Source organism: Clytia hemisphaerica, unplaced genomic scaffold, assembly GCF_902728285.1.
Source record: "Clytia hemisphaerica strain Z4C2 unplaced genomic scaffold, Clytia hemisphaerica genome assembly, whole genome shotgun sequence".
Classification (NCBI taxonomy): domain Eukaryota; kingdom Metazoa; phylum Cnidaria; class Hydrozoa; order Leptothecata; family Clytiidae; genus Clytia; species Clytia hemisphaerica.
In genome coordinates, this window is record NW_027103768.1 from 1,310,283 (window position 1) to 1,337,039 (window position 26,757).

The 26,757-nt window shown below is 34.5% G+C and overlaps 1 protein-coding gene across 1 annotated transcript; it reads right to left on the reverse strand.

Moving 5' to 3' along the window:
- Window positions 1-1,444: 1,444 nt before the first annotated feature.
- Window positions 1,445-26,213, reverse strand: LOC136805779 (intraflagellar transport protein 172 homolog). Its single transcript, XM_067062337.1, has 49 exons — window positions 26,121-26,213; window positions 25,783-25,926; window positions 25,103-25,215; window positions 24,930-24,969; window positions 24,699-24,767; window positions 24,125-24,204; window positions 23,762-23,849; window positions 23,417-23,519; window positions 23,092-23,324; window positions 22,795-22,890; window positions 21,947-22,009; window positions 21,708-21,806; window positions 21,528-21,581; window positions 21,238-21,341; window positions 20,876-20,961; window positions 20,642-20,706; window positions 20,472-20,519; window positions 20,187-20,354; window positions 19,373-19,509; window positions 19,047-19,154; window positions 18,583-18,916; window positions 18,311-18,406; window positions 17,722-17,793; window positions 17,137-17,336; window positions 16,879-16,974; window positions 16,639-16,687; window positions 15,851-15,940; window positions 15,499-15,596; window positions 15,079-15,139; window positions 14,785-14,859; window positions 14,280-14,396; window positions 13,871-14,013; window positions 13,445-13,603; window positions 13,034-13,214; window positions 12,870-12,926; window positions 12,708-12,763; window positions 12,270-12,501; window positions 11,954-12,063; window positions 11,617-11,680; window positions 11,305-11,391; window positions 8,414-8,530; window positions 7,841-7,951; window positions 7,223-7,339; window positions 6,170-6,265; window positions 4,155-4,214; window positions 3,491-3,589; window positions 2,916-3,069; window positions 2,225-2,316; window positions 1,445-1,819 (listed from the first exon to the last, which is right to left on the reverse strand). The coding sequence occupies exons 1-49, from the start codon at window positions 26,157-26,159 to the stop codon at window positions 1,730-1,732; spliced, it is 5,250 nt and encodes a 1,749-aa protein (XP_066918438.1). The 5' UTR covers window positions 26,160-26,213; the 3' UTR covers window positions 1,445-1,729.
- Between the last annotated feature and the right edge of the window lie 544 nt (window positions 26,214-26,757).

The window sequence follows — 26,757 nt, forward strand, 5'->3', positions numbered from 1 at the left end:
AAACTTCTTTAAAGATTCCAGAAAAAGAATTGAAATCATTGCTGAAATGAACTTCTGACTAAATTACAGTATTTAGTATTCAGTTTCAAAGACAAGAAACAAAATTTGACATACAAAACACTTTTTCCAGTCAATGAATCAGCTCATCATCATAACCAGTCTGCCATTTTGTTTGTTTTGATGATTTGCACGCAAGTAATATTGTAATTCGTGTTATATCATACACGGTTATAATTTGCATTTATAACACTCGCTTCAGCTTTTCAAAGCTAAATCAAAACTAATAGATTGTAATATGTAATAATGGTAATAGCATATAACGTAATATGAAAATATGCAAAACCGAACATTTACGGAAGAGACTAACTACGGGGATGCTTGCGCGACAAAACACAAAAAAACAACAAAATTTCGAGATTCCAGTCCAATATCTATGCGTGAAACTATGAGTGCCTCCTCGTCGCTACGCTCCTGCGGGGGCAATAACCGTATAGTATAAATAGAAACAAGCTAGATGTTGAATGGACCTACCTGATGATGAAATTTAAATAGCAATAAGGAGAAAAATGAGAAAACAATCAGTCAGAAAATATAGCGTTTAGCAAAAATGCATAACGCATTAAAAATTTCATCATTGATTGTTGATAGGGGGAGGGGAGGGGAGTAGGGGAAAAAATAGGAAGTTTCGGCTTCAAATATCAGTTTCATTGACAATTGAATCATGCTTGATGGTGGGCATTGCTATTAATAATGTTTTTGTTTGTAAAACAAAGAAATATAAAGAAAAAGTCCAATGAAAACCTGCAAATAGGCGATTTCCGGCATATTTCCGTCATTTTCGGTCGGAAATTTACGTTTATTCAAAATCGCGCCATGTCACATGGTAACTGGCAAGAGAAAATATAAAGAACAGCTCGAGAATTTCAAGAAAAATCGTTTTTCCGGCGATTCTCGGCTGTTCCAGCGAGTTTTAGAACATTACGGCTTCAAAAATCAGTTTTTTTGACAATTGAATCATGCTTGACGATGGTGGGCATTGTTATCAATAATGTTTTTGTGTCAAAAAACAAAGAAATATTAGGGGAAAGTTCTCAAAATTCGGACTCGGCCATGTTTTGAACATTGCTAATACGCATCTTTGTGCAAGAAATTAAAAAAAAACTAATGATGAAATCTCGAGAAAATGCCAAAAAAAAGTTTTTCAAGCATATTTCCGGTATTTTCGGCCGGAAAAATCGGGCTCCGTCCTATTTTGGGCATCACCATTTAGCATCTTTGTGCCAAAATCGGAAAAAACTAATGAGCCAATCTTGAGAAAAGCTTGTAACAGACGAACGGACAAAGGTTAATTTATAGGACCTCTACCCCACTGTGGTAGGTCCAAAAATTAAAAAAATCAAATTTATAAGAATAAAAAGAAGCAACAAGATAATTTCGAATACTGTATTACCACTAACGACATTTATTTTCCAGTTTTATCATTATTCAAGTATATACAAAATTAACTGAAGGGAAAAAGTTAAAAATTTGACGACAAACATAGAATTATATTACAGTAAACAATATTTATAAATGTACCCAATAAATTAATATCATATTTGCACCGTGAAAAGAATCTCTACAATTTTCTACAAGTCACTAGAATCTGATCTACATGTTGATTGATCTACATGTTGTGAACATATTGTTTTGAGAATTGAGCCCAGCTCATGTTGTTGTTATTTAGACGTTACCCAAACGAGAAGGCTTGGTTTCCAGACGTTCCACACCATAAGGAAAGAAAGCGTAAGACGTCTTGACAATCTGCACTGTGTGACACCTGGAATTTGAAATTGATCAAATTGAGAAGTTCTTAGAGATCATACTTTTTGAGAAGTTCTTAGAGTCTATGGCTTTGAGTGTGCTTTTTTGGCTGCCATGAGGAAATGTAGGAAAACCATGTTTGTTTGCGTGATAGACAAATCTCCTACAGAGTGGTTTCCAGAAAGAGTAAAAGCGAATGAACATTAGGAGGAAGTCATGAATGATGATAGACATACTTTCATCGAATCAAAAATATTCCTCAAGTCTAAGTTTCGTAAAAGTTGGGAATGAAGACCCCTTTCACCCACTCCTCTCGCTAAGATCAACCTTCTCAATGGTTTTTCCAGAAAAAATGATAGATGAAGGAGAATCTTCCATACAATTCCCTCTATAATATCATTTATTAATAAACTATATTTACCTTGGTTGCCATGGCAAACTTGTTCCAGTCCTCTTTGTTGGCAGCTTTGCCCGTTTTGTTGAATTCCATTTTATTTCGAAGAACGGGATAACCTGAATAGTCAGATTAGAAAATGGAAATGTTTAAGGCGTTATATGACTTTTCAAACTCCCTACTGAATTACATAAACCAAGATTTCTTCTCTTTCGGGCTGTAAAGTATCTTGGTTGTTATTTTCCAAGTTTAGACGTACAAAAAAAATCCATCTAAAACCCATTATAAAATACGATTGAAAACGATGTGTGACAATAAAATTCTCATCGATCAAAGTTGCATCTAGTCTGATAACAGATCGCCCACTCTGCAAATACCACGCTCTGCTCTAAACCCTTGGCGAATGTGACGATCTGATCTGGTTGTTTAGCCAAAAAAAAACCGCGTAACCGAAAACGACTGGGTTCTAGTGTTAATGTTTTTAATTTGCGCTTGATTTTGGTGCCATTGTTTCATTTAATATTCATCCGAAATCTGGATGAAAAAGATCAAAGCGGTGCGCCAATCTCGGCAGATTATTTTACGGAACCTTGGCCTTTAGTGTGAATACGTGCTATTCACGGAGTATCATAATTTGCTCGGAGATTAAGTTACATCATTTTAAGATGTTCGGAGAAACGTTAACACTGACACAAACTGAATGAAAGAGAAACCTTACCTGTGACAACGCATGGCAAACAGACCACGTCACTCTCCGGTGAAGTTAAAGAAGCTTCGTATACATTTCGTTCGTCAAAACTTAAAGTTTGCTCTACACGTTGATCCATGGAAACAGCCAACACCCATTCTTTGACCTCTTCTCGTTGCTCCTCCTGTTATATTATAGATCAGAATTTTCTGTATGAATAATTTCAATCTTTTCACCCGTCATCCTTTAACAAATTCGAAGATTAGTCTTCTTTCGGCGCACAAGCTCATTAAGCATTTTTTATCACTTTATTGGTCTGTAACATTGATTTACAGGCTTTATTTTACATTGAAATACAGTTCCTGAAAATATTTCTGTGAAAAGTCTTGAAATCAAAAGTGACAATAATCTCCCTCATTTCTGAGTGGGTAAAAGGTTACAGACGAAACGGTGCTGAAAAATACCCCGTTTGGCACAGGCTAAAAATGTCAGAGTGAGATATCTTAAAGGGGCTTTATTATCTAGATTTTTGGAAGCGTTAATTGGAAAGGGTTCACGTTTATGTCGCTTGTAAAATGAAAATATTGCAAAAATAAAGAACGTACATTGAGATATTGTGTTTCAGGGAGAGGAACCTCTAACGGAATATCTGTGTCCATGATATCTGTGTTGTCAATCGCATCAAGGTTACCATCTTCGATGCCCTGTGGAGAAAATAACGTTAGACATTAAGTAAAAAAGTTCATGCTTATTTGTTAGACCTAAGTTTTGCTTCGGTTTTTACTTCACTCTTGAAGATAATTTGGTAGAAAGGAGTCTCTTATGCTACCAAAGCAGCATCAAAAGAATTTATAAAGATTTGTGCTCACTCAGCGCGGAAAGGAGAGTTTGTCAATATTGGTTAGACAGAAGGAAAGAATTTTTTTTGTTTATTCAGCACGAAATCGAGCACAAAATAACAATAGCAGACACCGGCCTGATATGAAACATGTGTCTGATATGAAACGGGAACACTCATGAAAAACCAAAACCTTTTTTCGCAGCGCTGCTTTGTCCTATGTATATGACCTATAACAAATCAAGTGATCAAATACGGCGCCAGTGGAATTTGGAGGGCTAGGCCAAACTAATCTTTCTTCTTTCATTTTCTCCTATTATCACAGTCTAGCATGCTATGTTTAGAGACTGTTTTTGTTTAAAAATACCGCAAGTTTATAAACATTTAAAGATATTTCACTGAAGTTTCTTGGTAAATAACATTTGAAGTACCTCACTCAAGTCCAGATATCTGTTGAGGAAGACGAAAGCCATGTTTTCCCATCCAACACCCTAAAATATGTTAAAAGAAAAAAATGCTATGGGGTGGACATAAGTAAATTTGTTGTTAAAGCTTCCATATAAACCATCAAAGTCAATTTTTTTCACCTTTTGGTATTTTAGGGCCAAAAAACAACAAATAAAATTGTTCTTGCACCTAAAGATAACAAACAGAAGGACGACTGGGTATACTAATTTGATTATAGATCCCCAAAACACAAAAGGTAAGTGGGTAGACTGTCTTTTCAGAGGAAAGCAAATCCCAAAAATCGAAAACAAGAAAAACTGTCTTGCTGTGTGTACAAGTCACATGGAAACAAAAGTGAAACAAATCCAATGTTATTAATTATTCATATCCACAGGTAGGGTAGTATAAAGAAGAGGGCAATTGCAAGTTTTGGTAAAAAAAGCACAGAAGGTTGAAGACACCATAAGGTATACGAAGCAGGGTGAGAACAGAAGTCGTTGTTATCCAATCACAACGTTGAGGATTTGGAAATTAAGTTCAGCATAAGGTCATCAAGTATCTCCTCTTCATTCATAATCATGTAAGTCATTCATTATTCGTTGAGTGGCTTCGAAAGCTTTGATGATTCCATAAGAAGTAATTAAGGTGTTAAGTTTTCCAAAAATAGCTCAACATTCTATCCAAAGGTAATTCCAAGGGAACTTTCACTAATTATTTAATAACTGACTCATCGTAGCCTACACGCATGATTATTTGGTACAGTCGGTATGAACTGGCTGCTTTTTTCATCTTTCACCACTTTTTCACATTATTTCTAAATTTAGTAAATTAAGTGTTTCTTTTTCTTTCATATTTTATGGCAACATTATTGTAAAATGATCGTTGAAATTTTAGATTCTTCAAAGCAACAGTGAACAACGAGTGGATAGGAGGAGAGATGTCATTGGTCATCCAAGGCACGTGTTTCTTACTCAACATCATGGCCTTCATTTTGCTCATCCTCATTTGCGTCATCATACACAAAGCCGGTCTCCGTGACAACCAGTACTACTTGATCCGCTTCCTCACCATCGCTGATACATTGTTCTCGTTGAATGTTATCTTATTTGTGATACTGGTCTTCGTAATGAAGATAGAGGTCGAAATTCTCACCAAATTGTTGGGAGGTACAGGCTACTGGGTCCATTGGTTCTCCCTAACTATCACTATCTTCCTCACACTTGATCGCCTGATAGCCGTCAAACACGCTATCTATTACCAAACCTATGTTACTAAAAGAAGGATCAACAAATTGCTACTGCTTTCCGCCTTTCTCTTAGCAGCTACAGTGTCAAGCATTTATATTTTTGATGATTCGAAACGAGAAATAAACACTGTGTGGCATTCCAAATATAATGTTGTTATCTGTACCACGTGTATTCGTCTCTTGACCGGTGTTTGTATCATCGTTTTCGGTAAGATCACACGAGACGTGCGTAATAGAAATGAAGCTAGACTAGCAGCAAGATATAGCTCAGTAATGAAGAGAGAGGAGTTGCAGAAATCAAAAAAGTTGAGACGTAGCATCAAGGATATCATCCATTTGAACTTTTGGACATGCATGTTCATCATACCTTCTTCCATCAGCTCCATATTGATGTTGATGGACATCGGAGAACATAAAGAATTATGGATTTTCTCCATTTTTGCTTTCACAGCGTTATCTGTATCGAATCCCATTATATACATTTTCAGCTTCAACAAGATCAGAAAATTCATCTTCAAACGAAGACGAACAAACACTTCACAATGAACGAACAATTCCTTTCAACATCGTTTTAGATTCAATTTCTTTTCATTGTAAATATCTTATTTATGTTGGTCAATAGTTTGTTACATACATTGTAAACTAATACAATTTCTGATTTATTGAAGAGCCCCCCCCCCCCTCACCCTAAGGCCAATCTCACCCATTAAAATCCAGAAAAAAACTTAAAATGAGAAATCGCATTTGACATACCTTGCAGTGAATGCCAGCTTCATAAAAAGCTTTATCGCACGGTATAAGATCACAATATCTCAATAAGGAAACTGAAATCTTGGCATGTAGAACCTCCTGAAAATGAAAAAAAAGTGGAAAAATTATTTCTGAAGATTTAACCAAGTATAACTGATTGAAATAGTATAGGAATGCTAGTATCCTTAGAATGATGATTTTAATTTCGGTAGAATCAGGTTTTATGATGATGTTAATTTTCGGTACAAAATCCTTCAAACATAACTTTAAAATGTTTTTGAAAAAAAGTCGTCCCTTTCATCTAAAAATTTATGGAAATGGAGTCGTTTTTGAAATTCAGTCAAATCAAGACGTCATCTGCTACCTTGTAAGATTTTGCCGATTTTCGATGGCTAGATCATGAGATATTCAGGTTTTATAATCAATGATGCACAATGAGTCGCCACATTTTACTTCATTCTTTCTGAGTCAGCAAAATTTTAAAACTTGAGTTTTGAACTGAAAATGACGTCATCATAAAATGCCCCAAAAAGGGTCCGAAATTTTTCGAATTGATTGCAGGTTAAATTTTGGTTTTGAGACCCATAAGGAACATTTCTTCAGAATCTCAGCAATATATATATTTTTTTTCAAAGTTAGGGCCTTTTTAGACTATGCTATAGTCTAAGACGAGTTTCATCTAAGAGGAACAAACGTGAAGACGGGAATTTTTTACGGGAGTAGCTGTTGTCTTAAACACAGACTCTATCCGCCGCGAAACATATTACGTTTTATAGTATACAAACTATGTTATATCATAATATTATATTGTACGGACGATAGCATCGTCTAGGCCTTTTTAAGCTCATTCTACTATAAGTAGAAAATATCACGATAAAAAGTTTCAATTACGGAGGATAATTCCAATTTCTTTTCTATTTACGATCAAATTTGATTTACGTGACTGTAGTTTGATGTATTTGATTCAAAACATACGATTCTAATAGGAATGCTAATTCAAATAAAAGAATTCTCCTTAAGATTTAAGCCTAAATTCGTGCAGGATGGATTACAAACCAATTGGCTGTTTTTGGTGATAGCAGACCGGATGGCGTAATAGTGAGCCACGAGAAGCATCCTGTTGAAGATATCCATGACTGCAGGGTTGGTCGGCTTCTTGTTGAACCCATCACACTGTTATTGAATGAAAAAAGGAAAATACGTGGTGATATGTAAATAGTACCTATTTTTACGATTGATCTATTTGAGAGAACAACCCACTCTCTTGTTGAAACGTCCGGATATTACAAGAAAAGGGAAGGAAAGTAAACAGGACGATAATGAAAATGTATTCATAAGAAGTGATAACAAGAAAGGAAACATTTGCAAATATTCCCAAGAAAGTGAAAACGTTCCTTTGTCGCAAGTCCCACAAGTAAATCCTTTTGTCACCAAAGATGCTACTTTTGGATTAAGGCGAAAACTCCATCCCGTGAAGGGAAAATTTTTCATCATAGCTATAGCGTTGAAAAGTAATTTTTTTGCTGTTTAAGGGTAAAAAACTCTTCTCGCTTCTAAAATACTTTCTACGTAAAATGCTTTAAGAGGTTTCACAGGAACCAAAGGCTATCGCGCTGCATGAATGAACTTGTAGAACTCCTTATAGGGGCATATCTTTGGTAACGAAGCACTTACCAGATCATAAAGCATTGTTCTGAGATCTGCCCATACTTTATATGCATTCTCACCACTTAATCCTTGCTTGGCGAATAAATCTTCAACTAAACGTTTGTAGATGTTGAAATTCTAAAAGAGAAACAATGATTATTGACGTGAGAAAAAATTCATCGTTTTCAATTAAAGCTTTATGAATCTCCAATGGAGAATAGCAGTAGGGGGCCATTCTTTAGGGCCCGTGACAACAATTTCCGGAGTGTAATTTTTTTTGATCATTCGAAAGAAGAATGTATTTATAAAACTTTTTTGAGAGGGAGTAAATTAATTAGGTCCAGCATTTTTTTATGGGGAAAAGACTGACGTCACAAGCAAAAACCCTTGGGACCCGAAATTTGACGAAACCAATTATACCATTGGAAAGCTCTCGAAAAACGACATAGAGGACATGGTCAATTTTGTGTTTTAGCGACTTTGAAACTTCGTTCAAAAAATTTCAAAAAAAATTCCATTCCGGAAATTGTTGTCACGGGCCCTAAAGAATGGCCCCCTACTATACATCATATTTTCATTACTTTCTTGACGTAGACAAACCTGTGGATTGGCAGGTGCGCCATGTTCGACGAACAAACGCAAGGCTTTCACTTGATCACCATCTTTGATCAAATTCGCTGCATACAAAGCCACATACTTTGATAAAACTTCGAAACTCTGAAGAAAAATAAACATTGGGAAAAGTTGAGTAAAAAACATCATTGATATGATATTCCTATTCCTTGCGTTTTTAACCAAATAATCAAATCACAGTATTATGTTTAAAGGTCGGACAGGGTTAGGAAGCAAAACAAAAGCTCCTGGTTCTACTAGGGTAAAACTCGCCACACTTTACAGCTAGCCAGATGAAGAAGAAACAATAATACTTGGAATAGGGTAGATCGTCAACTACCATTTTTAGCATGATGTCAAAAAATTCAAAGTGTAATATTTTTTGTGAAAATTTAATCTATTGTAAGACATTTTGCGCAATTTTTAACCTCCTAGGTCAAAAATCCAGCATTCCCCAGGGGGGTCTTTGATTCGCACTAAAGCGAAAAATGAGTAAAATGGCACTTTTTGCCCATTTATAAGACTATGAAAGCCCAGTAAAGGGTCAAAATGGTTTCTAAATGGTGTCTTGTACTAATATTCAACATAAAAAGACAAAATAACCCCAGCGAGATTGCTCAATGTTTCAATTTCAAGCTGAAAAGGCTGATTTTCTCCGATTCTGGGTAGCAAAATACATGAAAGCAGCATTTTTGAGGACCCACAACTTTTAAACTTTTTAAGGTACACACTTGAAATTTTCAGTAATTAAACACTTCAGAGAAAGCTCCAGGAAAAATCAAACTTAAGTTTTCAAAAACTTCCTATAAATCCATAATGGCGCCCTAGAAATTGAGTTTTCATGCTAAATGCCAATATTTCAAGCTAAAACTTGGTTTTCTTGGGTTAAAATCTCAAAAATGGTTTCAAATGGTGTCCTGAAATCTTTGGGTGTTGAAAGTATTCTGGAAAAACTCTGGGAGAATCAAAATGGTTTAGGTTAGAAATCTACCAAAGTCCGCCATTATGGAATTGCTTTTCCACTTAAAACGCGATATTTAGAGTTGAAAGTCTAATTTTCTCAGGCTAAAATCTCAAAAATGGTTTCAAATGGTGTCCTGAAATTTTTTGGTGTTGAAAGTATTCTGAAAATACTCTGGGAGAAACAAAATGTTTTGGGTCAGAAATTTGCCCAAGTCTGCCATTATGGTATTGCATTTCCCACTAAAACGCGATATTTAGAGTTAAAGTCTGATTTTCTCAGGCTAAAATCTCAAAAATGGTTTCAAATAGGGTCCTGAAATTTTTTGGTGTTGAAAGTATTCTGGATATACTCTGGGAAAACCAAAATGGTTTGGGTCAGAAATTTGCCAAAGTCTGCCAATATGGTATTGCTTTTCCTACTAAAACGTGATATTTATTGTTAAAGTCTAATTTTCTCAGGCTTAAATCTAAAAAATGGTTTCAAATAGGGTCCTGAAATCTTTAGGTGTCGAAAGTATTCTTGGAACAATCAAGGAAAATCACAGTGGTTTACAATGGACATATATATGCCAGTCTGCCATTATGAATTTTATTTCTTTAGGAAGAACACTCAAGCTTACTCAAAACATTGTGTTTTAGAATGAAATACAATTCCATAATAGCAGACTTTGGCAAATTTCTGACCCAAACCATTTTGGTTTTCCCAGAGTATTTCCAGAATACTTTCAACACCAAAAGATTTCAGGACACCATTGGAAACCATTTTTGAGATTTTAGCCTGAGAAAATTAGACTAACTCTAAATATCCCGTTTTAGTTGGAAATGCAATGCCATAGTGGCAGACTAGGGCAAATTTCTGACCCAAACCATTTAGATTCTCCCAGAGTATTTTCAGAATACTTTCAACACCAAAAAATTTCAGGACACCATTTGAAACCATTTTTGAGATTTTAGCCTGAGAAAATTAGACTTTAACTCTAAATATCGCGTTTTAGTTGGAAATGCAATGCCATAATGGCAGACTAGGGCAAATTTCTGACCCAAACCATTTAGATTCTCCCAGAGTATTTTCAGAATACTTTCAACACCAAAAAATTTCAGGACACCATTTGAAACCATTTTTGAGATTTTAGCCTGAGAAAATTAGACTTTCAACTCTAAATATCGCGTTTTAAGTGGAAAAGCAATTCCATAATGGCGGATTTGGTAGATTTCTAACCCAAACCATTTTGATTCTCCAAGAGTTTTTCCAGAATACTTTCAACACCCAAAGATTTCAGGACACCATTTGAAACCATTTTTGAGATTTTAGCCCAAGAAAACCAAGTTTTAGCTTGAAATATTGGCATTTAGCATGAAAACTCAATTTCTAGGGCGCCATTATGGATTTATAGGAAGTTTTTGAAAACTTAAGTTTGATTTTTCCTGGAGCTTTCTCCGAAGTGTTTAATTACTGAAAATTTCAAGTGTGTACCTTAAAAAGTTTAAAAGTTGTGGGTCCTCAAAAATGCTGCTTTCATGTATTTTGCTACCCAGAATCGGAGAAAATCAGCCTTTTTAGCTTGAAATTGAAACATTGAGCAATCTCGCTGGGGTTATTTTGTCTTTTTATGTTGAATATTAGTACAAGACACCATTTAGAAACCATTTTGACCCTTTACTGGGCTTTCATAGTCTTATAAATGGGCAAAAAGTGCCATTTTACTCATTTTTCGCTTTAGTGCGAATCAAAGACCACCCTGGGGAATGCTGGATTTTTGACCTAGGAGGTTAAAAATTGCGCAAAATGTCTTACAATAGATTAAATTTTCACAAAAAAATATTACACTTTGAATTTTTTGACTTTGCCATTTGACGATCTACCCTACTTGGAAAATCGAACATCATTGTAATGGTAAGATGAGTAGGGGTAATACCTGTTGCTCAGCTTCTTGGATACATTTATCCCACAAGCCTTGCTCCACATACATGTCAAGTGCTGCGATCACATCCACGTTGATCAGCTACAGAAAAAAAGAGGGGAAAAGAAATTTTAAAAAAGGGAGGCAAGAGAAGTCATACGCAAAACATATCAATAATGTGCTATCTTTTGGAATTTTTTTTTCACGATATCAAATTATATTTGGTCTTTGATGAAATCGTTTTTCTGGCAACCATGATATTGAATATTATGATGTAACAGATGGTGACAATTGCATAACATGTTAAAAGATATGAAGTGAAGAGACCTCGTCAGTCTTATTCTTCTTCTTGAGATATTTCACATATTCTTCTTCTACGTGTTCTTCGTACCTTTTGAAAAGAAGAGGAAATTGTTCAAATGAAAATCTTATGAAAGACAAAACGAATAAAAAAATTTACAATTTATTCATGATATGTTACCCATTTTACGAAATATTCATCTCAAAGCAAGGTGTGTCATTCAAATATCTCAAAAGTGATAAATCGAGAACATTTTACCAGTGATTAAGCGAAGGGGACGTTGGCAGATTTGGAAAAGAATTTCTTCAGTTTTAAAAGTTCTATTTTGAGCGATTTCGCCTGTACGAACAAAATAGTTTTTACTTTGGAGCGTAATCCCTTGCGATGCTTCTTGCTTGCGTCCATAAATCTCCTTTAACACATGCACTTATTGCTTCACGGTATAATTTGACTGCTTGATACAAATCTGATGCCTGGGTGAAAAAAATTGGAAAAAAAATTCATAATTGTAGAGGTGGAAAAGACGTTATTTCAATCCTATCATCGATATACTCATCGAGAATAATTTTCATAACCCTATCTAAGCTATAGAAGATAGCTATTTCTCAAGAAAGAATTACGAATGTTTTTTTTTTTCCATTCGAGAAGAGAAAATGAAAAAAAACATCGCAAAACTCACAGTTTCGTAAGCTTGCATTTCCAATAAGCGTTTACAGACTTCGTGGGCAACACTGAGCGCGCGATCTTTTGAGAATTTGATGGCCAGTTCAAGAGCTTTGGTATAGACTTCTTCAATGACTGCACTATTCCCTGCCATGTCTTGTGTAATGCGCATGTACAGATCGATTGCACGGTTATACTCGGCCCTAGTCTCCCAATCACGAGCTTGTGCGATGATACCTTCTGCACCTCTGAAATGAGAAAGGGAATCATTTTATTTTAAAGGTTTGAAAATCGAGCAGAGCAGGTTGCGTAATAAATAATTCTTTATTTGACCATTTCATACAAAGTGTTTCTATCTGTACCACGGTGGAGCTCTCAATCATTTGAATCTCTTTAACTCTATTGACTCTCTTTCCAACAACCATCGCTCGGAAATGAATTAACGTGTACTTACTTATCACCACCACTCTGAGTAGCAATGCGATCGTATTCGTCTTGTAAGGCTGCCAACTACGAAAAGTAAAGGATCGTTTATTATTGATTGATACAACAGGCATAGACTACGTATTTTACAAAGAAATCTGTTACTGTAATCTTTGAATGCATTTGAGTATACCTGGTGTGGAACATATTCTTTTGCTATACGAAGTACATCAGGCCAGCGTTGACACTCCTGAAAATAAAATAGTCAAATTTATGAGATGCGTTTGCCGAATGAAAGAAATGCTTAACAGATGGCTTAAAATGATTAAGTTTAAACATCATCAGTTCATTGCTTACCTTGTAAAATTTGATGGCTAATTCTGGACGTTGTGCTCTCAACAAGAAGCTTTCACCTTCCGTATAATCTTTCTTTTCGAAAGACAAACGGGCTTGACCAATCAGGACGTCGACAAGACTTTCTGGGTCGTAACTCTCTGCCACTCTTCTTGCTTCGTCCCAATCTGATTGGTGGATATACCTAATCAACAAAGATTTCAAATCATCGTTTATTTTCTACTAAGATAATGATTTGCAATCATAAAATTAGAAAACTCACTCAATGCAATGACTTCCCGATTAAAAAAACACGAGCTTTTTACAAATTCATCCCGGTTTTCGCTCGCGTTTTGCTTTAGACTGTTTAGAGGTTTAATGTCCATGTCGATTCCAATCTATATATTTTGTTCCCTTCAAAGATACAAGACCTACATAAGAACAGCTTCTTTTGGTTTTTCAGCTTTGATGAATTCGTCTTCGGCATCATTGAAGCGACCTTCATCTTCCAAAAACATGGCTTTCTTTAAGTGGATTTCCATCACCTTCTCCCGCTTAAGCGTTCGCGCGAGATCAAAAGCAAAGTCGAACGATCTAAGGTGGAAGAGATTTGAAAATTAGTTCAAATGATCCTCTTAGCAGCTATCGAGATAAATAACTTACACTAATGACACAACTATCCTTAATTAAAAGGCTCTAAAGAAGTTGATTTAGTACAAGTTTTACCAGGTGGCACGACGTCAAAAAAATGTCGTCGCATCGGTCCATAATTAGGAATTTGACGTCATTCTATTCAACTAAACTGTGTTTCTCTGGAGCTGGGTTTTATAGGACCATTGATCTTATGGAACATATACTCACGTTGTGTCAATAGCATAATCAATACATGCTTCCAACAAACCAAGTTTTTGCAACAACTTGATGGCAGAATCGCCACCAAGACTTTTCGCCCATAAATAAGCCACTTGTTTGCCCGAGCCTGGTGTACCACTTTGTTTGGCGATCTGAAAATATGCGAAGTATTCAAGTCCAAATAATTTCTAGAAGAGCAATTCAAATGCCATTGACTTCTGTTTTGGGGGCCAGGACGCCACGAGATAGTAAGATAAAGATGAACTAGTAAGATTGATTAGCACTTTGGAAATGTTAGTCAACCGAAACGGACGACTTATTGTTGTTGGCATTTGTTAACCAAATAACCCTTCAATCTTGACTAATGGATGACGATAGCGGGCAATCAAACTTGATACTAATAAAGATGAAATATTACCCTGTACGCATCTTCCCATAATTCATTGCTTCGATACATGTTGACACAGGCTTTCCAATCGCCCACTTCCAAATAGTGATGTTCGGCTGTACTCAATTGCCCTTCTGATTCCAATTCCTGGAACGCGAAATTGATGATATAATGAAATATACGCAATGAAATCTCCAGTCGAGTTTTATCCTTTCACGATCTTATTTTAAATACTTCAAGGGAATCGTGAGATGTATGAAATGCAAAATTGTTTGATTATGACTGATTATGATCTTCATTTAAAAGCAGATGTTACGGAAATTCCAATTACAGATTCAATCCATTTGACTTAAGAACTTTTGTGACATAGAAGGGATAATGAAGACAATTACGGTGGAGTTTATTGAGATTCCACTGAATACGCGCGAAGAACACAAATTTGTTCGAGTTAAGAAAATTTTGAGCTATAGAGGTTTAAGTTAAAGAATCCACTCTAGTACGGTTTCTACTACGAATCTGAGTGTGTTTATTTTACCTTAGCAAGGTGTAGATGAGTATCTGTGATCAAGTCTCCGTGGTATTCTTTCACCAGTTTAATCATTTGGTCGTACTGAAAATAAAAAGCGAATTATATTAGTTTCTATTGGGAAGCACAAATACTTCAATCAATAACCAGCCAGACAACTATTACGGAGTCACAAATGAGGCTTTTAAGATAATTAATAAGATTAAACTTTGCCATTTTTCTACATTTTCGGTCCGATATATAAGCAACGTTTAAGTCAATGCCTATATCATCCAAAAAAGTCTTTAAAATGTCTGCTCTTACCATCTTTGCTCGTTTATACATATTGATAGCAAGGTCACCTTCTTCGATCATGATATATAACCTGTGTAAAAAATAATGATACTTTCTTTTGAATATTTCGAATCAGTTAGAAGAATACAAAAGAAGCCTCAAGCCAATCAGATTATAGATTCCTTGTATATTTTATCAGTGTAAAGGAAGCACAAATTACTTGGAGTTATGAATACTTCGAGTTATAGAGGTTAGAGTTATGGAGACTCAACTGTAGATTCGAAGATTCGAATAGATTGATTTCGTTTAGAATTGCGTTGTTGTATAGCCCTAAAATCTTCTGTTTTAATGCATGACTTTGAACTCATAAATTAACAAGATCGTTATTCTTGTATCTTTGTCAATCAAGTCTTTAATACAACCAAAAGTATGTGGAAACAGTTGACTTACTTTTCAGCTTCTTTGAATCTCCCTTGTGCTTCTAACTGTTCAGCCTGTGCAATGTATAGTTTGGAGACGTCATCGGAATCCATGCAACGTACTGCGAGCTGTGAAAGTAAAAGAGATTTACAAGAAGGTTAGGCGTGGCTTGATGAGTATTGTACTGGGGTGTACTCTGGCAAAAGTAGGTGACAATTTTTTTACCTTACCAAGTCTCTTTGAATAAATTTGTCGTCGTTTATTGTCGTTTGTCGTGTTTGTTATCGTTATTTGTCGTTCTTTCTCGTTTTTAATAGTCTCTACACAGTGGTCTCCAATTGGAGCTTACACTGTTAACATTAAAATGATGGCAACATTATACCTTGTAAGCGGCTTCGTATTTATTGACTTTGGTGTACATTTCCACAGCTGTACGTGGCATGTTACCTCGAACATAAAATCGTTCGGCCATCTAAAAATATTCACAGGGAAAAATATTATACTTTCGCGGGCAAAAACTTTCGCGGGCAGAAACTTTCGCGTTTTTTGCGATTTTGATCATTTTTCGCGGAAGTTTCTGCCAGGTAAGAATTTGAACCTGAAAAACACGAAAGTTTTTTTCGAGAAAAATAAACTTTCCTACTCAGTTTTGCACTGTTTGCTAAATTTTTGCGTGTTTTATGAGTTTTTGTTACCAAAAAAGGTAAATTTTATATGGATTCGCGAAAGTAATATCTGTGAAATTTCGGCTAAAACCAAAATTCGCGAAACTTCCTGCCCGCGAAACTTTCTGCCCTTAAAGTAACTAGTATGGGACTTTGCAGGAAATTCTCCCTTGTGAGAGGAAATGTTTTGGTTTTTGAATAATTATGAATAACCATAGGGCCATTTCAAGAAATTGTCAACCATGATTGGAGACCGATTAGGAACCGCCCTCAATGGGTGTTATCAAATGTTGCATGAGTCGTAATGGCGGTATCCATTCAAAAATTATCGTGACTTAACTATCCCTTACTTTGAAATGGCCGCCTATCACTTTTCGTGGAAAATCTTACATAAACTCGTAGAAAATGATTTCTCATACAGCACAAGTGAGTAAAAAAGAAAAGTTAGTAAGAAAGAAAAGTTAGTAAGGCAGAAAACTTTCCAGGAAAGAGCCTGACCATTTACCTGGTATTCACCAACTTGAGCATAATGTTCTGCCAAGATTTTGTAATATCTGCAAAAAATAGAAGCAAATGAGATTTCGGTTATGTAAAAATTTTATCGGTTCTTATTCGTAGGCTACCTTTTAGAAAAGACCTTTTTGCGTGGCTTGAATAAAGCTACCGATCCTCCTACGGAACTAAAGATACACATTGTCCGAAGGCATTCTAACACAAAAAATGGGTGGCAGATAAGATGTCTTACTTTTCAACAACATCTTCATCTTGCAACTCGACGATTTGAACAGCTTTGTTCCATTGTCGTGCTTGGATGGCAGCGTCGATGGCTTTTTGTGAAGAACTGAAAAGAGAGAAGATGGAATATTGCGTATTAGCGTATTGCATGTTCGGGTTTAAACCTTGGTGAGGGTCTCACCTACGCACGTGAAAAAATATTTCGTTATTTATGCAAATAGAGCCGTTCGATGCTACCTGCATGAGACATGTAAAGAGGTTCTCTCACCCAGCTTCAATGAAATGGTTGATAGCAGCGTCCAATTGTTTATGGAGCACTAAATGGTTTCCCCATTCTTCTTCAAGTTTGACAACTTCTCGTGGGAAGGAGGAGCGTGCTAACTCCACCGCTCGTCGATATGCTTTCCCTTTACGATACGCATCTAGTGCACGCTGGTCGGAACCGACTCTTTGGAACAGTTCGCCAGCCTGTAAAAAACATACTTGAATATTATAGAACTGAACGTAACTTGTTTATGGGTTACGAAGGCGTGAACAAAGGAGTCTTATGATTGAGACTTCTCAAAGGGGAAATCCTTCCGGAGAAAAAGACATTCAATTATTTGTAGAAATAAGAGGGTTCCTTTTCTTGAGATCTATGGTTTTGATGATTTAGCATTTTATTTTGACTTCAAAGAATAAAATTAAAGCAGCTTTTTAATAGAACATAACCAAAATCATTTCATGTCAATTAATAACATTAAACCATTAAAAATGAATTCCTTCATGACACACAGCACACAGCAAGCAATTTCTAAGAAAATCATGCGAAAACACATGATCATCAAGAAAATAATAATACTTTATATTTTACCTTTTCATAAAAGGATCCTTTCAGTAGAGCAGCAGCTATTCGTTCCAGAAGACCTTGGTCATTGGCAAGACTCTACAATCAAAGGTAAGAAGTTAATAATTTTAAACCTACAATCACCTTCGAAATATATTGAGATTTTAGTGTATTTTAACGTTTTTCAGAATTTAAAGTTCGGGCGAGAATTGCTATTTTAGCACTTCCACTTTCTTCCATTGAATATTTCGATTTTAGAGGGGTTTGGTGGCTTCTAAGCTATATTCCAAGCCTCATTCGAGCAAATTTGATCTTTTAAATCCTGAGATCCTAAGGTCGTAAGTCTTAAGTCTCACGTTAAAACTTAGAGTTAAAACTTTTTATTTTCAACTGTAGTTTAAGGCGCTTAAAAATCAATTGTGGTGTTCAAAATTACACCGGGAACTCCCCTTTGTCTCAAATATTTAGTGGATGATTCTAAGTTTGATCATCAAGATCCGGCTATCTATCTCTTTCATTTTATTGAACATTTGTTTATTAGTGAGAATTATGACAAGTTTGACTGAAATAGATTATTTGAGTGGTTAACAAGAATCTTGCGTTTGAAAAGGATTACCTGTACTCTGAGCGCCAGTCTTGCAGCACGTACGGGAAGGTTGGCTTTCATATACATATTGATGGCTTCCATGTATTCTCCATTGTTCTCTTTGACCTGCATTCAACAAAAGAAAAGATCGCCATTAAAAATAATATAAACAAAGAGAAACAGAGAGGATATATGTTTGTTAGACTTATAAAAAGAAAAAGTCATAAACTTTTGACTATATGACATTTTTCCAACCAATCATTTAAAAGATCCGCTCTGTTAACTAAATTTAAGGTTTTAACCTCTCCAGCTTTTTCTTCTTGGCCTGACTTCATCAAATATTGCAAGTAATAGCTTCTAAGGTTCTCTAGTTCTGGATGTCTTTTGGCTTCGGCGATGGCCAAAGATTCATCCCACTTGTGAACTTCTTGGTACATCTCCATCGCTTCATCAACTTGTCCTTGTTCCAAGTAAATACTTTCTGCAAGTTTGAATTGTTTCTCAAAAATGGCCAGTTTGGCGCGAATAGTCGGATGATACATAGGATCTCCATAACTTGGGTTCAGTTCATCGATCAAGTCGTTGATTCCACGTAAATAGCGAGCTTTAGAAACATCTCCTAGTGCAGCAAAACACCTACAAAGCAAAAATATATTTTGAAAAGTTTAAGAACCCCATTACAGAATCCTCTTAAAAGAGCCTTTGTAGAAAAAATGTTTCGGACTATGCATTGAATCATGATTGTTGGATCATATTTATGTCTTACCTTTCGGCGATGAAAAGCTCTTTATTCTCCATGGCAACCTTGCTGAGAGTCTTCCACATAGCTTCTGTTTCAGGTGACATCTCCAATCCTTCCAGAAACGAAACAGCCCTGAACAAAATACAATTTTATATCAGATTTCTGAGCAAAAAAAAGTAATACAACGAAGAAAAGACGACAGGTAAAATCTCTCAGTTGAAGCATTTTGAGAAGAAAATCTCAATAAAAAATAACCCTTATCTTAATAAGTTTGTTTATGTTAAAAAATTTGCTGCAGCATTAGAAGATCAATGTCTTAAAATCTAATTAAAATAACCAATAAGACAAACCTAGCATAATCACCATCTTCCATAGCAGTTCCAAACTCGATTAGCCCTTCGTCTAATGTGTAATTGATCGATTGTACACCTTCTTGTACGATCACGTTTGTTTTACCCTCGATCTTCTCAAGGTCTGTGATGTCACCCTAAACATGCAAGGAAAGTTTAACTTAACATTCCAAACCAGTGTCTTTTCAACTTTGATTTGAAATTCGAATAACAAATCCAGAATAAGGGTGCCTCGATCGTAGGCTAAACCGTGTAAAACAAGGGTCACAAAGTCAATTAATGTAATTTTTTATCATGAGAAAATAATATAAAATCGATTTGCCAAGTCTTCATATTTGATTGAAGCTTTCATTGATCAAGGGTCTGGAATTGCAAATTTGTGAGTTGCTCCCAGATTTCTTGTTTCGTGTAACCCCACAAAAAGAAATCACACACTGTAAGCTCAGGCGAACTTAGGGGTCACTCAACATCTCCTCGATTGTTGACCACCTTTCTTGGAAACTGGCCACGAAGAGGACGAAGAGACTTCGATCGTTAATAAATTGATAAAAGAAAGATTTCTTTATGATATCTTTATGATGATTTAATACCCTCATTTTTCGCCATTTTTTTTACTTTTTTGAAAAGTAATATTTTAGCATTTAGGCCATAGCTTTTTACCTAGTTGACCAAATTTAACAAACGACCCCTCAAATTACAAGTCATTATTACAAGTCATTAGAAAGAATCAAAAGACATAAAAAATAGTTTTTAAATAGTTTATTTTTGATCGCCGTTAAGCCTTTGAGAGGAAATGAACAAAATGGTCTCTTACTTTGATGGGAACGATAGTCACTCGTTCAGGTGATTCAATATTGTACCAAACACAAAGATCGCTTCTGCTTTGAGCTACCACAACATCACTCAAAGGCACCCATTGCACATAAGAGCAATATGTAGAAATAGTGGTTTTTGTTTCACTTTGAATATCTGCCAATAATAACTAAAAGTTGAGAGGTAAGTGTACTATAATTAGAAGTTGAAACCAGAAATCACTTCACACTTTAAAACAACTGTCCTAATTTGAGGAAGAGTATCGGAAATTATCTAAATTACTTACCCTCAGTTTTTTGTCTCGGAATAAGAGCTTCTTTCCAGTCTCATTCATCTATAAACAGAGAAAATTCAAGATTTGTCAACCACTCAAACTCTTGAGATTTGCATCTAAATATAAATATATTATCTTGGAAATTCATAACTTAGAGACAATAAGAGATGAGAGTGGAGTACCTCTAACCAGTCAATTTTGACATCATGTGAAATATTGGCTACAACCATCCCTGACATCAAGTCCACTGAAAATTAAAGAAATTTAAAGTAAAAAAAAACTAAAATCCTAAGGCTAATTTACAACTGAGCTTAGCATAATAGCCCAAATATTTCAAATCTGTATTCACCCGATAGAAATGAGAAATGCTGCTAATAATGCCAAAATAGTCGATTTTTTACAAAACGTTTACTTACTGACACATATAGTTTTCAGGTCAATCAAATAACCCAATTTTTTATTGTCTTCTTGATCTTTCAGCTTTCTTTCATTCAAACGTACGCTGAAAAAGTTAAGTCAAGAAATACTGCTATTGAGAATCATACTGACTAGCGTCCAGTCTAGTTCTTACAGAGGGATGGCTGGTAAGAAAGAATGGAGTTTCAATTCTTTCCGGTAAAAATACCAAGGCAGGAATGTGAGGCAGCAGGGTAAATTATTCTGAAATATCTAAAGAAATTTGTTTAATGGAATAGACTATTCAAAAATCAATTCTAAATATCATAACCCTAGAATACATTTCACAATCGTTTCATATCTGCATTTGAAAAATCATTACCTTATAAGATGAGGGTTCATGAATTCTGTTCTGACTGTAGCTAACACTTCATTTTGACCATACTCGATCAAAGATAATTCTCCTGCATTGAATACCATACAAACCTAATTGATTAAAACAATAACAAAGTAACACATAGAAGTCCTGAAACTCGTAATGCTAACAAGGTATGATTTTAGCAGTGGCAAGCTAAGGAACCTTTGAAAGATTTAAAATTGTTTTGAAGTAATCTACTTTCTTTGTTTTACTTTTTCCAAAAGAAAAATGTATTGAATTTTAAACAAACTTACTGTTTCGTTTTCAAAGAAGAACTTCTCATTTCCACCTGAATTATGCCATGGAAGCTGAATCATAAAAACAAAACAGTATAATTATCAAAATCAAGTTCTGTTATTTTTTATGTTCCATAATGTCACTTGAAAGATCTTATGATATTAATTTCAAAAATAGTTCTTGAGGAAGGAACTTACCTCACTAAGCTTGTTTTCGTTTAGATCTCCCACAAGCAATGTTTCTGAAGTGTGTCCAACAAGAAATCTGTCCTTCCCCATTATTTTCACTTCATCAATCTAAAAACATCAGCAAGGGATAATAATGGGCCAAGAAATATAACTTTAAAATATGATATTACAGATTCTTGAGAAAAAGTTGATTAGGCAGAAATATTGATGATAGATTTTCTACTTATAAAAATTATTTATATACAAACCTCGTATCCATAATGTGATTTTAAAACAACTCTGGCTCCTGATGCCAAATTTTTGACAATAACCTAGAAATCAACAGTTAGCATTAATAATAACAAAGTTTCTTTGTATTTGTAATGTTAGTGAAAATAACTAAATATTTTTTTATAATTGTGCATTTCATTCAAAAAAGGCCATTCCTTATGGCCAGGGCCTGCGCTTGAATCGCATCTGTTCAGAACATTTCTTTTTTTGACCTCAATTGCGACCAGCTAGCACTGTGGCTAAAAAAAAACAAGGATAGTGACCAACTAGTCAGTCGAGAAATTCTGAAGGCTAGAGAACCGAAACGAGATGATTTGCTCTTTAGAGAGCAGAACGTAAGCTTTCCTTTGCTAACATTAAGAATGTCTCCTCACAGCGGCGAATGAAGAACATTAAATTCATTTTTATGTTGAAAAAGGCCAGTTGGCAGAAATTTTCATAAGAAAGATGATGTGTTATTTTCAACTATGTTATATGTTCCACACTCTCGCACAGACAGAGAAAATTGGTTTTCCTCTGGACAATTTTTTAGATATTTTTTACAAAATACAGATTCTTATTTAATTTTTTCTTAACCTTTCCAGCGCGCAACATTTTTTCCAAATTTTCAAATTGGCATAAAAGGTTTTAACTTGAGAGTTAGGCAATGGTTTTTGTACCATTGAAAAGATATTTTTGTACTCTTTCTAACAGCATCCGGTGTATGCCCTTTTAAATCAAGTGGTCAGGACTTGGTATTTTGGCAGATTTAAATCGTGTGTACCGGGTCTGAAAGGGTTGAAGGGTTAATATCTTCAAAAGTATAACAAAAAATCCTTCATTTTACCTGGCTCAACCCAACATAAGTCATTTCAAATTTATTCTTGAAAATAGATCTTCTCAAACAGCAATCAAACAGTTCAACTCCACCACAGAGTGTGCCCTGAAGTCAGAAATAATATTATTCAGTAAGATGTAGCTACTGTATTATGATATATTTGTAAATACCATTTAAAAAAATTCTTTATATTTGCATGTAGAATAGTAATTGAAACTTTTCATCCATATGTAAGTCAAACTGTCTTTATGTATTAAAACCTATATTCCAGCAGGATAAAAAATAAGAGGGAATTATCTAACTTACAGCACAAAGCCTTGAACCATCTCTTTTCCAAGAAAGTGAGCTGATGGTGTATAAATTATTGATCTCTTTTGGTTTAGATTCTTCCCAGGCTCCTCTTCGGGGACTCCAATTGAAAACACGTAATCTATCATAACTTCCAACCACCACTGACTGACCACTTGGACTTGCTATTGCAACTGTGAACTCTTTTTCCTCATCATCTTTTGAATAGTCGAAGTTTTGTAATACCCGCCCTAAAGAGAGTTTAGGGAAATGAAATATTAGGATTAATCATTTGTTAAATAAAAATGATTTTCTCGTGAAACATAAGCTCAAAAAACAAAACCTTCTTTTCCATATGCAACAATTCTTTTATCACATCCTGCTGCAATGATTGATGAGCCCCAACACAAGGCATACGGTGGACAACCATGTTTCACAACTTGCCCCTATGGAAAAAATCGAACCAATCTTGAGATTTGAATATTAGGATAGCATATAATTCTTTGTATTATTCTTTGTGTAATGCACTTCAAAAAAAAAGAAATTTGCAAATTATTCTTTGGAATGATTGTTTGTCTGAAGTGCAATTGACTCTTCTAGTAACAGTCGGACTTCTCAAAAAGAAATATACCTAATATTAGTTTAGTTTGTCTACTTTAAATGTTTTAACATTTAATATGTAAAATACCTGGGTCAAACCTGTCCCAGTATCTTCAAACATATATCTGACAATGGCTCCATCTGCATGCCCTGACAAAACACCTTTCCCATCAGGACTAAAAAGAGAACAGATGGCAAAGATAATTTAACCTGAAACAGTTATTGGATTTGTCCAGTCAAGAAAATTTTTATATTAAATGAAACTTTTTCAAAAAAATTTTTAGTTTATTATCTGTTGTGAAAATGCTTAAATATGAATTGTTAAAGTAGTTTCTTGAAAGCTGTACTCAATTATGTCTTCATTTACAAGCTTCAAAGACTTAACATAATAGTAAATTGCTTTCATTTTATAGTTTGAAAATCATTTATGTAATTAAAACAGAATGCCAACCTGACACACAAAGATATACAATGGATACCAGTTCCATAGACAGTTTGTGATTTGTTGGTTTTTAGACTTGCCATCCTGACCTAAAAAAAAATGGAAATTTTAAAACATTACAGAAAGATGAAGAAAATAATCATTCTCAAACTCAATCATTTGAAGTGTGATCTAAAATTTTAGGTGTTTGTATGCTTTATATCGTCAATATATATTTCCAGGTTAAAAAGTAGATCTCCCTTTCCTAACAATACCATCTCTTAAATGTAACCATCTTGAAAGCTGAGACTTTTAGGACCACCTTTTGATATTTAAAATTCACGAGTATAGTAAAATTAATTATATGTTTTCAAAAAAATAAATTAACTGTTCAGCTAAGAAATGGCCACTTATGGGGTGACATTAGGCTGGTTTTAAAAACACTTTTTTTGCAATTCATTTTGTCAGCCCTATAGATTTAGGAGGTATGGTCAAACAGACAACTATTTTACTTCATCAATTTATAAAATTTGAATCCTAAAAGAGATATCATCCATCATTATATCATGATATAATAAAAGTCAAAATGTCATAAGTCACAAACCTTTCCATCAGCAAGACCAAAAATAATATATTGATTTTCTGGGGGCCAAACCAAACATGTAACAGCACTCTAATGTAAAAATTGATTCTCATTAAATTATATTATTATAGCAGATGTGTAAAGTAAAATCATTCATTTAACACAGTATAGGATAATACAATACTGTGGTATCAAATGTTAAAAAATTTTCTCTTGTAATGAAATAATAATCAATTTAAAAAGATACTTTACCTGTTGGAGAAACTTGTTGCATATAACTTTTCTTTCGCCCCTAAAATAAAATCAAAAATTAATTAATATATATAAATAACATTTTCATATTATGTTCGATCTTCAAATATAAGTAAATAATATCTGACTGTAGATGTTTCAGTTTTTAGAAAGATCAATGTTCTTAGTCTTACCATTCGTCACCAATCTTGTATACAAAAACAATGTTATCTGTTTGTCCAACAGCTATCTTGGTGGAATCAGGAGAAAATGCTAGTCCTTTTACTTGGTAACCTTTCTTCCCAGTCTAAAAGAACAATCATTTAGAAAGGTAACTTTGGTGTGGATAGTAAGAAAGATTTGAAATCAATAAATGAAGAAGATTCATTATTTCATCCAAGGCTTATGCTTATGTGACTACTAAAATAATTTAATCTTTTCATCAACATGAAAAATATGAGCAATCTGATTGGCTGATAGAGCAGCAAATCATCCGAAGAGTTATACAAAAGAATGTTTTTAACATTTTAATGACCTTTGGATTTTTTATAAATGTTTTGGTGTTAATTTCATCAAAATAGAGGAAGAACAAAATGCATGAAGAGAAAAAAAAACATAGAAAAAGACACAAATGGAGAGAGAAAAGTTTGGTCGTATTTTTCAAGTTAATGCTAAACCAATTATCAAACTTACTCGCACAATATTGGATATATTTTTCTTGTTCAAAGTTTTTGATAGTTTCCTGGCATACGGGCTCAAAAATATGAGGAAAAAGTTTAACTTAATATAATACATCCCATATTGTAATCGATATCATGTGATAACTTTTATTTGTTCTATCACAAAGGGATTTTTTGACTTAGATAGAGCTTACTTTAGCATCACCAGGTTTTGTTCCAAATTTGTCCCTTTTTTCTCCATGTTCATCAAAAAGAACAACTACACGATCAGTTGATACTATTGCCATTTTGGTATTGTTAGGAGCCCATGCCATTGCTGTGATCTTAGCAGCTCCATCCTTCATAAAAATTACAATTTAAAGGTATAACAATAAATCATACTAGAAAGGATTAAACAGTCTTGCCTCTGGGTGAAATGAAAAAGATAAAGTTCAGCAATGGTTATATTTTGAGTTCTTTAATATTTCATTCCTAAATAGTTTTTTATATGAAGAGAAAAGTTACAACACTGTAAAAAAGAAAGTTTTCATACCTGGGGAGCCAGTGTAGTTTTTAAGTGTTTAAGCTGCATATTGTTTTTTATTTTTTATGTCTAAATAAAATAAATACAAATGATAAAAGAATCAGCTGCTTGGACAGCGTGATACAATTAGTAAATTTAGTATAATCAGAATGTATGGGAACATCACTTCTCTCTTTTAGGCTGACCCTTAAAATATTTTTGTTTCTGGACGAAAAAAATAAACACCCGGTCGGCTGCAAAAACTTTTTTTGCTAAATTTTTCAAAACTCAAATTTTGGAAGCACTCAAGGGAGCACTCAAAGTTTCTTAAAGTTACGAAGAAAGCGAGTGGATAAATTGAGTTTCAGAAACGTTCGCAAAAGTAACAAAAAAGCGAGTGGATAAACTGAGGTTTAGAGACGTTTGTTAAAGTGACGAAAAAAGTGAGTGGATAAACTGAGGTTTAAAGATGTTTGTTAAAGTTACAAAAAACCAAGTGGATAAACTGAGTTTTAAGAGTCTAGGTAATTTTCTAGTTGGTGAGTTGGTGAGTTGGGGAGTTGGGTAGTTGTAAGTTTCGAATTGGGGAGTTGGTATAAAATTACGGTAACCAAGAATTTTCAAGTTAAATTTATGTAGCTCAAAAATACAAACTTCAAATAAGGAA